A 14,501-nucleotide genomic window follows, 5' to 3' on the forward strand; every position below is an offset into this window, starting at 1 on the left:
AAGAAATAAAAATCTCTCCAAGCTAATAGAGTCGGTCCATAGTCCATACTCAACCACGGCACGGCCAACTTTGATTTCTCGCGCATCTCTCGCGCTACAGCGGCCATCTCATTCGTTGACGTTCCTGTGTTAGCCTATGAGCAAAAGATGTGTATGAGGTCAGCGCCCCTAGCGGATTATTATTTTTAGTATAGTTTTTACATTGGGGACAATATAACCACCGAGGGTGGCGCTGAACTCCTACACATTATAGTACAGTTTATAGGGGGAAAATCCTTGCTGCGAAACTCCGTCGAAAACCTCACAAAAAAATGCAAGCATCAGCGCCGCCCTTCGGCCGGAAGGAAGCGCCCGTTTCAAGCCGAGAGACGCAAAAATTGTAAACAACGGTAACAATCCTAGGATCTCTGCGATTACCCCCCACGTACAGGCGTCGCTGCGATCGGCAAAAATTAAAAAAAAAACTGGTAAGCCTTGGTTTAAAATAACCGAGTGACCGGACACGACACGTGTACTGTGCGAATTATCGCCCATTCTCTGGCGGATTTTTAGGTGGGGGGGAAAGGTCGAGAACTTGGCCAAGATCACCGACGGAGAGAGCGGCCGCCACCTTACCCCAGTTACTTCCTATCCCCCCCACCTAAAAATCCGCCAGAGAATGGGCGTTTTGGGGGAGAAAAGGGGGTTGACAAAACTCCGTTAAAGAGTCTATAAGGAGTTTCGCATCTCTATAACTGCCAGGATCTCTGGTAGTAGCGCGAAAAGCGCGTGATCAAAGTTGGCCGTGACCACGGTTTATATATTTCAAACTATTATAATAAAATTAAGCAGACGGTATTTCTGCCCTCGTGATTTTTATTATTATACCATTAAAATTAATTACAGAATAACCAAAATGCTGTATAGTTAGAAATATTAATTATATTATCACGATATCCCATCAAAAATGAGTTCAAGATCCCAAGAAAAACAAGAGGGAACTAGATGTGAACTTTGTAATATTTCAACTCCAACGGCTGCAGTAATATATTGTTGAATTTATTTCTATAAGTCCACTTTTCAGTATGGAATATTTAGAAATTTGATATATTTTAGGATAAAATTGACCATGATGCATCACTTATGCACCACATGAAATTAGATCAGTTTCATAATGGGTATTTATTGGATTTTGATATTGTGTATAACATCTGACCTTGACATTTACCATTTCAGATCATGGGTTCATCGCTGCCAAATTTGCAGAATTAAAGCTGGTAAACTAAAAAATTACATTTTTCACATGAAAGGGAAAAAGCATGAGGCAAACTTAGTTGAAGAAAAAGCTAAATGGTATGAGGATGAAATTAATTCTGTTTTAAATTTTAATCTAATTTAAAATATTTTGTGTACAAAGGGCTGGAAAATTGGAGTTCAGAACACCTAAGACATTCTTTCTTAGTACACACCAAAATGATCATAACCCAATGTCACAGAACAAAAATCACGGCCCGAATACAGAAGTGCAAATGAAAAATCGAAACAACTCCCCAAATGCTCACAGTGCGAGTGTTAATAAATTTGCCATAAAACCACCATTAGTTAACCTACAGCAGCAATCTTGGGCTCATCAAGCTTATGGCAATGTGCCATGGTCTAATCTGAATTCCTATAGCTGGGCACCTAATAATTATGATCAACAAAATATGCAAAATCCTTTTTGGAATAACACAGTTGGAGAATGTAACTGGGGTACAAGTCAATATAATGATAACAACTGGAATCCTGAATATGCTAACCAGTGGTCTAATAACGTAAACAATTCCTGGGGTAAGAATTTTCCACTGAATTTGGGTCTTCAATATGGATACCTTGATCCATCTCCAGCTTATAACCAATCCAATTCGAATATCAAAATTCTTGGTGGTAATAGCCAAGACAACACTACAACTAGTAACTCAGAATCTGCGGATGCTAAGAAAAAAGCTAGAGCTCCAAGCTCTAGTCCGAAGAGAGACTTGAATCGAAGCAAAGATTCCAACAGTAGACGGGATTTAAACACAACAGCACATTCAAGCCATAGCAGAGATTCAAACCGTTCAAGACATTCTTATCGAAGCCAGGATACAAACAAAAGTAGAGATTCAAAGTCGAGAGAGCTACCATTTACCAACAAATCATCCGTAAAAGCTCAAAACAGAGAACATTCTGTTGATACACCGGCTGTGGAAGTATCTTCTAAGGGGCAGAAATCGAAGAAAAATAATGAAATGACAAAATCCAATTTCAAAGAGAAGAAAGATGGAACAACCAGTGATTCAAATAAAAATAGTTCAGTGTCAAACTCGAGGGATGGGCTTTTAAGTAAAAAGAAAAACACAGCAGGCATAGAGAAACTCAGAAGAGACAATGGTAAAAGATCAAAAGATGGAAATGAATCTGCTAAGAAAACCATCTGCCATATTGATGAAAAAGACAATGATTCCCCTGATTTAGTAGAAACGAGCAAGACCAAGAACTCTAATGACACTGTTCACCTTTACTTTCTGTCATCCGATAGTGACGGAGAAGGCCACAAATCTCATAAGTTGAAAAAGAAATTCGTTAATAGGGATGACAGTCTATCTGTTCCAACAACAAGCAAAAATAAGAAGGGGGAAGGATGTGCTAAATCTTTAAACCACATCATTATTAGCCGTTTAGTAAATCATTCTTGTACCCCTAGACAACAAATGCAATTAACCAAATGGTTGCAATCACAAACCTCCTCGAAGAATTTAATATTGCCGAGTTCAAATTTACCACAAAGTAAGTTCCACTTTTCTGTATAAAGATTAACTTTATAATCTTTCTTTATGTCAATTTCAGGCGAGGAAAACAATGCTTTGGCAAATGTAATGAGTGAACTACCAGAAGATATCTTGAACGATTTATACAAAGCTATCCAAGTAAATGAAGGAAATCAGGTTCCAGAAATGGAAGTTTGTTTAAAATCAGAACCCTCTGAACTTGAATCCGGAAATATTCCTTGGGTGGAGTTTCTAAAATCGTTAGAATTAAGCAAGGAGCAAGAACCTCAAGATGTACGTAATTTATAAAAATTGTTGGGTATAAAATAGTGTTGTAAGTCGGAAAATCTCCCGCTCAGAAAAGTTTCCGGAAAATGACAGAGACCTTTTTTCCGTATTTTTCCGAAAAAAATAAAAAAGTTTTCTTTTCATGATTAGTCTAATATATTATTTGAAAATTTAAATAAAACGGCATTTTCTTCAAATCTGAAAGTAAAACTAAACCTCTAGACTAGTTTAAACTGATTAATAATGTAACACTATTAATGTTTTGTAGTATGTTTGCTTATATTAGACATTTTATATCGATGAAAAGTAATTTATGTTTCAATTTTTTAATTTTCCGATTTGGGAAAATTTTTCGCAATCTGGAAATTTTTCCTCATTTTATTTTTCCGGAAAATTTACAACTCTAGTATAAAATTATCCTACTATTTATATTTAGATTGTAGAAGAAGATTCCAATTTGAATAAAAATTCAGCAGACTCTGTGTCAATTAATAAAGAAAGCATGCACGAAAATTCAAAATCTACTAAGGAAAAACGTACATGCAATGAGGAACCCCCGGTTTCAATAAAAGTGGAACCAATAGATTGTGAAGAGTTAGAGGAAGTTCCAGGCCCTTCAAGCTCATCACAGTGTTCAAATTTAACAACAGATGTAAATGAGTTACTACAGAATTCAACAACTGTGCAAAAAGATTCATCCAGTGTGACAGAACCAGAGTTGAGAACTACCCCTTTACCCCAACAGCCACTGCCAAGTGAAAGAAGTACACCAAGCTCAATACCACGTAGACCTCCGAGTATTTCCAGTTGCTGTCTTGATGGAAGCATAGATCAGTCCCAAAAAGAAATAAATGACTGGATTAATAAATTACCAAATGCTAATATTCCAGACTGTTCAGATGCCACAGAACAGGTACCAAGAGAAAATGAAACTATATCAAATAAAAATCCATCGCAGGATATAATAGACAATCTACTATATCTCAATTCGCAAGAAGAACAATTGCGGGAAGAGTCTCAAAAAGTTGAACAAGTGATTAGTCAACTTTATAGACTATTGGAGGAATGGAAAAATAAAAGGAACGAGGTAAGATAATGAAAATTATCCCCAAATCTTAACAATTAAAATAATCCTCCATTTAGATTGTATTACAAGAAACCACTTTTAGAAATAAAAGACTGAAACTGCTGGAAAGCCTTAAAGGTAAATCACTAAATAACAAGCTCTCAGTCCAATTCCAAATTAACTAATTTTTGTATTACGGCTTGTAGGTGCTGTTTCAAATGAAAACACTATTCCATTATGTCACGAAACTCAACCAAGTAGCTCAAACGTCCAATATTTGGGCACATTAGAATCAACGTTAAATTTTGTTCAAGAACTAGGAAGTGATTTAGGTATTAATTTACCATTTGAAACATCGCAAAATGTAATATCATCTACAAATTGTGAAGTAGTTGAGAACCCTGACAGTTCTTCTAAAAGCACCAAAAAGAATAAAAAAACCTCTACTAAATCAAAGAAAGCCAAAAGTTATAATGCTTCGGCGAAGACAACTAAGAACTTAAATACAAACAGTGTGAAAGTAGGACAAGCCAAAAAGACAAGAAAAAGGAAAGACGAGCAAACTACAATTACAAGTTCAACATCTACGACTAAAAAGCGCAAGAAATCCAAAAGTATTAACGAGACCCAGAGTCAAGAAAGAATGCTGGAGGACTACATGTCGACTTTGATGCCAGAACATTTGGGGTTAGAAACTGTTAAATTAAAATCCAAATCACCCAAATACAAGAAACGGAAAAATAAAAGTTAAATTTATTAAATAAGGAATATTGTTTTCATAGATTTTCAATTTTGTTAATACAAAATATTATTAAGGGTTACTTATTATGAAGTTGTATTACCTAAAGGTAATAAATATGTGCATATAAATTTACAATTTTTGTATTTTCAGAACTTCGAAACCCTTATTATTAAGTTCCTCAGGTAGTAAGAATTTACATTAAGCTATTTGAAGATTTTAAATATGATAGCATTCGATTAATTTAGAATCATTAATTGAACTGTCAGACTCATCACACAACGATAATAGCAATGACATATTCCTAGAAGAAAATACTTTTGGGCCAGTCTCTAGCCACGATAGCGCAGTTATTGACATAAAAGCAAGTTAAAAAAATAATTAGGATAGAGTGGCTACTTCTACTATTAAAGGTTATGTCTTTTAGGTTTTTGATGGTTTTGTCTACTCATGTTCCACAGACAAAACAGCGAAAAAAACTAACTTGAGGGTATGCTTCATACATTTTTCTATGCAAACTTCAAGGATAAATATAATTCCTTGGTTTTCCAGGATCAAAGAGACTGTATTACTTACGCGGGTCATGGGTCTACTGTTAGCAGTATCAAATTATATACTTCAAGTTCTGGGGAAACTAAAGTCTTTACATCCTGTCATGATTCGTATTTAAGATGTTTCAATTCAGAGGTAATATTTGAACTCCCATCATTCACAATAATGGAAACTTAAGTTTTGGTACTTGTATTTGAAACAGACAGGGGAATGTATTTCTAAAATCAATCTATTTTCTCCAATTATATGTAAGAAAACAACTGCATTAACAATTATAATCCTGTGGGATCAAATCTTACAATCTCCTCCAAGATTTAATCCCATGGGATTACAATTTGGATTTGTTATATTATGGTTTTTTTGTAAGGCATGTCACTCGAGTGGAACACTGTTTTTTTGGGTCTTCAAAATGGACAAATAATCCCATACAATATACTGGTATAAAATAACATTTTCATAAGTTGTAAAAAAAACTCATTAATTTATCTGTCATTATCAGACGTCGAAAGTTTTGGAACCCATTTTGGGTTCTGATAAAGTGTCTGTTGGCTACCTATATGCTTCCAGTGAAGGCTGCAATAGGTTATTGTTCATAGTGGACTACAATGGAGTAGTAACAGTCCGTAATGCAATGACCGGGCTATTTATTCGAAGCTTGGCTGCTAAAGTGAAACCACCATGTAGAATAATGGTGCATTCATCATCCATCTACATAACAACAATGGCAAAAACCATTCTCATTTTTGATCTCATGGTAATTAAAGAAATTCACATTTGAAAAAAAAAAGATCAATTTCATTGATGGAAGTACCATTTTTTTTTAAATTTTCAGACAGGGGCATTACAACGTAAAGTAACTACAAACACTTCTTCAGCAACTGGAATTAAATTCCAACGAGACATCGCAATATGCTGCTATTTAGATGGCTCAATAAAATGCTTTACAAAACAGGTGAAACGCAGTCTAATAATTTAAACAAAAATATAGGTTTTTAAGTAACGTACTGTTTTTAGGATTGGAAATTGTTATGCGTTTTATATAGTCCAGATAAGACCATGACAATGTGTATGGACTTAAGCAAAAATTGGGTACGGGTAAAAGGTTACCATTTGAAAAATAATATTAAAATTTCCTTGATATTTTTCACTTTTTGTTAGATTTTCACAGGTAATAAGTTTGGCATCATCCAAGGTTTCAAATATGACTTCCTCAACATCATAACCTGCAAGGTAAAAATTATATATTATTTATTATTTGGAAATAATGCTTTCCTTTCTAGTACTTATTATGCTCCATCCCATTTGGAAGAGAAATTGATTTAAAACTTCACGTTGAGCAAACGCATTTTGAAAGAACTGACTTCAATGAAGTTATAAGTTGTCCATGGAAGAATTGTGAAAAACATTTCAGAAGCCAAACTGTTTATGTAAGTGTAAATTACATTACAATAGATTACTAGGTTTAACATTTTTTCTTTACATATTTCCATCAGAGTAAAATGCAGCATGTTCTCTCACATTTGTAAAAAGTTACAACAATTATGTCAGAAAAATATATTTTTGTATAAAATATTTATTTAGATGGAAATTTTATCATTTAACATTTACATCAAGCACCTGTAAATAAACATACTCACATAAATTTGAGTTTTCAATTTATTCTTAAGTCACTTTAAATCTTCCCAAAGCCCCTGGCTGAACTTTTTGTTTGGTTTTCTTAGAAGAAATAACTTTAAAAAGTTTTTCCTGAACTTTTACATCCTTAGTTTTTTGTTTCTTTTTTTGAATTTTTTTCCCTTTCGCAGGTTTTTTATATGGTTCAAAATCCACTTTGGGTGTATTAACATACAAAATCTTTTCCTTCTCCTCAAGCTTTAATTTCAAGGATTTGGTGTCAACCTTACTAAGTTGACGGGGATTAATTGTGATCATTTCAGGTTGAATTTTTTCCAGAAGAGACTTAACTTCCATTTCCCTCATTTGTCTCTTGTTCATAAATGGATTTGATTCTAAAGCGTCAAAATTGGGTTCTCCAGCGCCAGGAACAAGTATGCTTGAATATCCAGAGCCATGTCCAAGTCCTAAAGCATCTTCGTAAGGGCAAAATTGAGTGTCTTTAATGAATGATGAAACAGAATGTCTTAGATAAGGCTTTTCTGTACTCCCCAAAGTTATGTCTCTGTATATTTCAACTGTTTGGCCTAAAGAAGCAGCCAAAAGTCCTCTTTGGCTAAAAGCTAAAGTTCCTGCACCACCACCTAATTTATAGGAATTCAAACATTTGTAAGTCCTCAAGTCCCAAATTTTCAGACTTCGATCTACACTTGCAGTAGCTAAATAGGTTCCTTGGTTGTCTACAGATACAGCCCGAACTGGTTGAGTGTGACACAACATTTTCACCAAAGATGATTTTTCATTTGGGCTCCACATATTAACCACCCCATTTGGATGGCCAGTTATCAATATAGCATTTGCTGGATTTTGGGTTAAAACATCAAGACGACCAGATTTCGCATTGAAATCTGAAACAATCTGGCCAACAGAGATATCTAACCATGTTAAGAACCCCAAGTCATTTCCAGCGGCAAGTAGAAAATGGTACGGCAAAAATTCAAGCTTTTGTGTTCTGTAGAGTTTCTTAACACAGTGTAATTCAACTCCTTCTTGGTCATATACATGAACCCAATTCTTCTGGGCAACTGCAAACATGGTAGGCATATGCAACCATGTGATATCGTGTATTGATTCCATCACATTAATCTCACAGAATAGTTTCTTGGTAACCCAATCTAGAGCTGCTACATGTCCTTTACTACCACCCAATAGTAAGTTCCTTCCATTTTTTGTGAAACTCATATGATATGGGCCAAACTGCGGAAGCTTGAGATCAAAAACCTTTGAAGCGCTAGTGATGTCTACAGAATCTTTAATATTTTTCTGAGTTACTCTAAACGTGGAATCTTCCTCATCACACTCTAAATACCCTGGTTCTTCATTTAATAGTAGTTCACTTCGAACTGCCAATGCAATAGCATCTCTGTTTTTCTTTTCATTAAGGGCAAATTTTTTTCGGTTGAAGTAATTTTTCATGCCATATACCTCAAATGGCTCATCACGCTGATACTTTTTCATTTTATCTTTGGGTATGAGAGCTTTACCTGCATAAGGGTCATTCTTTTCTTCATCTTGACGTTTTGGGCTTCTCGACACGTGGTGGGACTGAGCTGTTGCTCTAGACCAAGGCTTGTCTTTTTTAAATTTAGTTTTCTTTTTAAGATTTGTACTCTTTTTAATTTTATTTGATATCGAATTAGCATTTGAATCGCTGTTTTTAGTGGAAGAACCCATTATATTCTATTATATAATACAAATGCCCTTTCGTAGGTTAGGCGTGTTCTGCGAACTTCTGCCTGAATGAGAACCCAAAGAATAAGCAAATAAAAATTTAAAGGCTTATTCAGGATAATTCAGTGCGGCAGTTCAAAGGTTCAAAGGTTTTTTATTCGCTCGTACAAAGTACACCCTTTTGTAACAGGGCGGCTCCAATGGGAGCTCAGCATTAATTATACAATAATACACTAGTAATAAAAATAAAAGGTAATGGTAATGGAAAATTAACCAGGAAAACGTAAACAGGAAAAAGTAATATACAACGTTATGTAATAAATTTTAGGGGGAAGTACTATGTAGACCGGGAAACAGAGAAGTTAGGGTAGTCAAATAAGTTAATTTTTCTTCTTCTGCCAAGTCTCTAACACCTTTTGGATCACCTCGAAGTCCCAAACATCCCCTGCAAGACCAAGAATATTTTCCAAGGGGCACCCAAAATGCTCTGCCCGCCAGCTGTTACACGCTTGGTCAGTTTCCGTTTCTGGGCATTCTAGGAGAACATGGTAAACATCCTCATTCACTTGACCACATAGCTTACAAAGCGGGGATAAGGCTTCGGAACCCAATAATTCCACTTGACGTTCCCTGGTTAGTAGGGCACCCGTTCGAGCTTGAAAGAGTAAACCGCTGCCCCACGACCCAGTATAACATGCCTCTTTCATCGGTTTTTCTTTAGCTTTGTAATAGCCGAGGCTTGTTTTCTGACGTACTTGGGACTTCCATGATATCAGTGCGGCTTCCTGTACCTCTTTCTCCACACATGTTACCTATTCCTTATAAGAGGTAGCCTTGTCTCTCTTTGAGCTCAGACATAATTGCCGGTCCACTCTTTCTATTGCTCGAGACCAGTCCGTTTTAGAGCCATTGTCTCGAATGTATGTGTATACTTTCTTAGCTATCCTTCTAGCATCCATAAATTTGAGGCGTCCCAGAAATTTCAATTTGCTGCGAGCTTCTCTGGTTGCCATTGTACTCCATCCCATCTCACCATCTATAGCGGCATTAGCCGCAAATGGGCCTGCATTTAGAGCCGTTCTGCCTACCGCTCTCTGGCATCTCTCCAGCCTCTCCCTAGTCATGGCTGAATAACAAATGACCTCGTTTGCATACGTCATTGTTGGTACGGCTACACTCTTCCAAAGTGTACGGCTGACCGAGTATTTGTTGTAGGACTGCTCGGCTAGGTTACGAACTACCCACCGCATCGCGTTTCCCTTTCCAGCCACTATCTTTTCCATGGTACTCAAAAAAGGACCAGTACTATCAATGGTAATGCCCAGGTATTTGTACTTGTTCACCTTCTCCATTGGCTTCCCGTCGAGAAGGTACGACCACTCATCAACAGGCTGTGTAGAAAAGGACATTGTATTTGACTTATCCATGCTAAATAGTAAGTTCCTACACTTGTCAAAGGCCGAACAAATGTCAAGTAGCTTCTGCAGGTCGTCAGGGTGATTTGCGAAGAGTACAATGTCGTCCGCATAAAAAAGGCAAGACACACAGAGGTCCTTATTTTTTGGAGGATACCCAGGAAGTTTAGCTCCATACCCAGAAACTTGTAGTGACTGGGCTAGGTCATCAAGGTATACTGTGAACAGGGTGGGAGATAACGGGCAGCCTTGGCGTAAACCAACCCTACTCGATAATTCAGTCGTCGCAATCCCCTCCAGATAGTATGTGTAGTTACATTCCTTGTACAGACTCTCAATTTCTGATCTCAGGGTAATAGGAATAGCCTTGGAGGAAAGACATTCCCACAGTTTAGACCTATCGACGCTGTCATAAGCTTTCCTCAGATCCAGGAAAGCAATTTCCAGGCGTAGAGCCATTTTCATGGTCAATTCAATTAATTGCATGATGACAAACAAATGATCGCCTATTCGTCGGTCCTTTCGAAAACCTCCTTGGGGCTCACAAATTAAATTATTTTCCTCCAGAAAGTTAGTAAGGTGATTCTTCAGTAACATTGCTTACACCTTATACATTACTGAGGTGACAGCAATGGGGCGGTAGGAGTCGAGCTCCAGAGCATTTTTGCCTTTCCCTTTATAGATTAGAGTCACTCGTGCACAAAGCCAGGATAGTGGTGCCACTTTACTTAATATAATTCAATATACTACACAGAGACAGGCGAGCGTTAGGAGTCAGGACCAAGAGCTTTCAGACTTTCAGAGTAGACTCCGTCCGGGCCTGCTGCCTTCCCCGTTTTTAAAATACCAAGCACCTTATTTAATTCCATAACTGAGAATTCATCGTCACAAAGGGGATCTTTCGCTTCAGTGCCCGAGCAGCTAGTTGAGAGGGATGGAGTGGTGGGACCGACTGTGGGGCTGAGTAGTTCATTCTCTAGATCTTTGATATACTCTGTGATTCTCAGAGCCACCGCCTTCTTTTCCCACAAGAGGGACCCATTCTTCGCTCTAACTCCTTTAAAAGCCTTTTCCACCACCACCCCCTGCTTCCTCAATTTTTTCACGTAACGCCAGAACTTCTTTCCTTTGTCTTTGGCCGCCTTTTCGATATCCCGTTCCATTTTTAAGTTCACCAGTCTAATTTCACGTGATACTACGTATTTCGCGTTGGCTTTTGCGGCTTTATAGGCAAACCAGAGGTCTCGTACAGAGTTAGTATCTGCTCCTCTAGCAACAGCTAGTCTGTGGGTCTTTGCTGCCCTTTTTCTAAGTTTTATTGCTTCCCCAACTGACTTGTTCCACCACTTCTTTGGCAGTATCTTATTCTTAATGAGCGGGGCTGGCTGTCTCTTTTTTAACGTGCCTTCCATTGACTTTAGCATTAATTGAACGAAATTTTCATACGACTGATCACTCGTTCCCATAGCCTCTTCCATGGCCAACTGGAATAGTTTCATATTTTCTTCATTATCCAATTCCCAAAAAGTCCTTGGGTTGGGTTCCAGGGCGAGGCAATTGGGTTTTGTAACTTCAACTTGTGGTGACTCACAAATTGCCTCCAAAAATAGACTGTTATGGTCGCTACCAACACTCTTTACACCAAGCTCATCGATTTCCATTTTCGTAAAGAAATTTACTAATTCTTCGCTATAGAGAAAGTAGTCTACTGTTGTACGATATGCCTCATTGTGCCATGTATACATTCCACTACCAATTGGAGCCAAGTTACCCATTATTAGGCCGAAACTTTCAGCAAACAGCTTCACCTGCCGGCCCTTTGAATCTTCCTTCCCACACTCCGCAATATGGGCATTGAAATCGCCCATTATACAGACTTTGTAACCGTTCATGACTGCTTCTGTGACGTCCCTACTGAGGCATTCATAGATAAGACTGTTCAACGTTTTGGCTGCTGTAGAAATTCCCACAGCAAAATACACTAGAGCAAAAAGAATATTTGGCAAATTTTCAAAGTAGAACCACATGTGGTCTGTGCAAGTTTTGTGTAGCGTAAGGGGCACAGAAACAGGGGCCATAACGCCAATCCCTCCACCTTTCTTCTCACGGTCCTGGCGGTTATTTCCTAGCCATTGCACACCTTTGGGTAAGTTAGGATTGGCTCCGTCCCGTAGATGTGTTTCTGCTAGCGCAAAGAAAGTCAGCTTATCTCCTGATATAATAGATGATAGCTCCTGCATCTTTTGTTCCGATGCCCCACCCTGTATATTCAGATAGAAAAAACGGAAGAAAAGGAATGTTTTTGTTTTCTGGCTGCGCCTTTTCCCTCTCTTCCTAATTTTTCTCTGAACCATTTTTTTTGCTACAGGAACTTCAGCACTATGATCTCGGTCCACAGGGTCATTCACAGACATATTAACATTTCCGAAAGAGCTATTTACATATTTACACATTGTTTCCCTTGCCCTAAAGTTCAAAACTTGTGCGCGACTTATCTTCGTGTTGAAAGATATATCGTCTAGGGCATCCTCCTGCACTCTCATTGGTTGCTGGGAAGAGTCTTTTCCGTGTCCGTGGGTGACATCACCGGAAGGGCCTGATTCCCAGACTTGGATCGCGCGTACCACATTTAGTGGCCCCGTCAATCGCCTCGCGTCTAATGTTAATTTGCGTGTATGAATAATCCCGATAGGGGCGCTACATACGACCAAAAACCTACTATCACCAAAGGCGGGGAATACAAGCGAAATCGCGGAAAAATGTTTTTTCTTCAGTTTTCCACTTTCCTATTTAGAAAAAACAAGGTATAGTAAGTTAAACTATCTTTTCACAATATATTTATGTATAATTCATAATTTAAAAAATATTACCTTATAAATATTAAATGAAGAAAACGAGACGCGTTTTTTACGTGAAGGCGCCATATTAGTATACATAGTTTACATGGACGTCTGTGCAGGTCAAACAACCTGGAATAACAGAGGAAGCAAGTCTACCATAGAGTACATTCATTTTAGCAGTAATATTGTGGGTAGTGTGGTATCTGTAACCATTGACGAAGAAGGCAGCTCTAGTCTCGGTAGTGATCATAATCTGATATCCACTAAGCTCAGAACCTGCAATATGATTACTCAGGCTGATAGTACCAATATTAGGATTGGACCCGATAAAACCTTTTGGAGTTATGATAATGAAGAGTCCCTGGCCGCATATAGTTCCCAGATGGAGGAGTGGGTTAAGGGTTTAACTTCCCCACCTACGTATGACGAGTTCATCGAGAAGTTGAATGCGGAGATCCATAACAATTTGCTACGAAAGAATCCTGCTAAACCGCTAAAACGAGGAATATTTCCAAAAAAATGGTGGGATAACGAGGTGGAAAAAGCTATTCAAGATAGGAAGCAAGCTTGTAAAAACCATCGAGCAGCCAAAAACCGAGGCTGCACTGCTGAGGTCGTTCGGGATACTTGGATTATCTTTCTTCAGAAAAAGAGGGAGACCAAAGCGTTGATAGCAAAGAAAATCAAGCTTGTGAACAAGCGTATTGAAGACGATATTATAAAAAAATTTTGGAAGTATCTCTCCAAATTACGTCAGTCCACTTCCAGTGCTACCAAACAACAGAAGGGGCTTAGGTCGAAATCCGGCATTAACCTATATGAAAAATCAGCGATGCTTGAACGTCTACATGAATATGTGGCAGATCTTGAGGCAGAATTATTGAATCGCCCTTCAAGCTCTGAGAATATCGAAACTGCAAACCACAAAGAGGCCCTATACAGTCACCCTGACCGATTAAACAATTCCTTTCTTTTTGCCGAAATCAAATCTGCAGTAAAACGACTCAAGAGAGGCAAGGCAGCTGGCACGGATGGGCTCCAGGCTGAGTGTATCTTGGCGCTTGGTCCTTTGGCGCTGCATTGTCTTCTATGCATTTACAACGAAATTAAGGAGAGTGGGAATATTCCGGATCACTGGAAATAATGTAGGGTTAGCCTCATCCATAAAGGGAAAGGAAAGCCAGAGGATGACCTTGGGTTCTATAGACCTATTGCTGTAACCGCTATCATGTATAAGCTTTATGCTATGTTGTGGAAGGAACGCATCTATACATACACCGAAGTTAATGGTTTCCTTAATGAGGCCCAATATGGCTTCCGCCATGGCCGACGAATAGCAGACAACCTCTTTATCCTGACCCAGCTCATTGAGATGTACCAAACCCAGAATCGCCCCCTTTACTGTGGTTTTTTGGATTTACAGAAGGCTTACGACAGCGTCCGGTTGCCCCAGCTATGGGAGGTACTTGAAGAAATAGCAATCAGTCA

The 14,501-nt window shown here is 38.1% G+C and overlaps 3 protein-coding genes across 5 annotated transcripts; 1 reads left to right on the top strand and 2 right to left on the bottom strand.

Moving 5' to 3' along the window:
- Positions 1 to 822: 822 nt before the first annotated feature.
- LOC149935183 (uncharacterized) lies at positions 823 to 7,043 on the top strand. The gene is made up of 20 exons (XM_090154889.1): positions 823 to 1,021; positions 1,096 to 1,157; positions 1,216 to 1,332; positions 1,397 to 2,787; positions 2,848 to 3,062; positions 3,493 to 4,143; positions 4,200 to 4,260; positions 4,329 to 4,809; positions 5,015 to 5,046; positions 5,110 to 5,225; positions 5,289 to 5,351; positions 5,414 to 5,548; positions 5,616 to 5,661; positions 5,781 to 5,851; positions 5,913 to 6,167; positions 6,246 to 6,365; positions 6,428 to 6,502; positions 6,572 to 6,643; positions 6,694 to 6,840; positions 6,907 to 7,043. Exons 1-20 carry the CDS (start codon positions 947 to 949, stop codon positions 6,937 to 6,939), a joined length of 4,218 nt encoding a protein of 1,405 aa, XP_090011015.1. The 5' UTR covers positions 823 to 946; the 3' UTR covers positions 6,940 to 7,043.
- LOC149935184 (WD repeat-containing protein 46) lies at positions 4,976 to 8,843 on the bottom strand. 3 transcript variants are annotated; one of them, XM_090154892.1, is made up of 2 exons: positions 7,051 to 8,843; positions 4,976 to 6,121 (listed from the first exon to the last, which is right to left on the bottom strand). In XM_090154892.1, exon 1 carries the CDS (start codon positions 8,759 to 8,761, stop codon positions 7,076 to 7,078), a length of 1,686 nt encoding a protein of 561 aa, XP_090011018.1. In that variant the 5' UTR covers positions 8,762 to 8,843; the 3' UTR covers positions 4,976 to 6,121; positions 7,051 to 7,075. The 3 variants fall into 3 exon arrangements, with proteins under 3 accessions (XP_090011018.1, XP_090011016.1, XP_090011017.1); XM_090154890.1 differs by lacking the exon at positions 4,976 to 6,121 and adding an exon at positions 6,503 to 6,636; XM_090154891.1 differs by lacking the exon at positions 4,976 to 6,121 and adding an exon at positions 6,704 to 6,832.
- A 2,097-nt stretch (positions 8,844 to 10,940) lies between these two features.
- On the bottom strand, positions 10,941 to 12,587 carry LOC149935185 (uncharacterized). The gene has a single exon (XM_090153554.1). The coding sequence runs from the start codon at positions 12,585 to 12,587 to the stop codon at positions 10,941 to 10,943; it is 1,647 nt and encodes a 548-aa protein (XP_090009680.1).
- Positions 12,588 to 14,501: the final 1,914 nt, after the last annotated feature.

The sequence above is a fragment of the Leiobunum rupestre genome, chromosome 7, assembly GCF_980474605.1.
Source record: "Leiobunum rupestre chromosome 7, qqLeiRupe1.1.hap1, whole genome shotgun sequence".
Lineage (NCBI taxonomy): Eukaryota > Metazoa > Arthropoda > Arachnida > Opiliones > Sclerosomatidae > Leiobunum > Leiobunum rupestre.

What these genes read in the sequence shown, in the direction of transcription:
- LOC149935183 (XM_090154889.1), top strand. Translation starts at nt 947, where the DNA reads ATGAGTTCAAGATCCCAAGAAAAACAAGAGGGAACTAGATGTGAACTT. An exon ending in GTTGAAGAAAAAGCTAAATG is followed by an intron (nt 1,333 to 1,396) that starts GTATGAGGATGA and finishes TTGTGTACAAAG; the next exon opens with GGCTGGAAAATTGGAGTTCA. An exon ending in TTCTCATTTTTGATCTCATG is followed by an intron (nt 6,168 to 6,245) that starts GTAATTAAAGAA and finishes TTAAATTTTCAG; the next exon opens with ACAGGGGCATTACAACGTAA.
- LOC149935185 (XM_090153554.1), bottom strand. Translation starts at nt 12,587, where the DNA reads ATGTCTGTGAATGACCCTGTGGACCGAGATCATAGTGCTGAAGTTCCT.
- LOC149935184 (XM_090154892.1), bottom strand. Translation starts at nt 8,761, where the DNA reads ATGGGTTCTTCCACTAAAAACAGCGATTCAAATGCTAATTCGATATCA.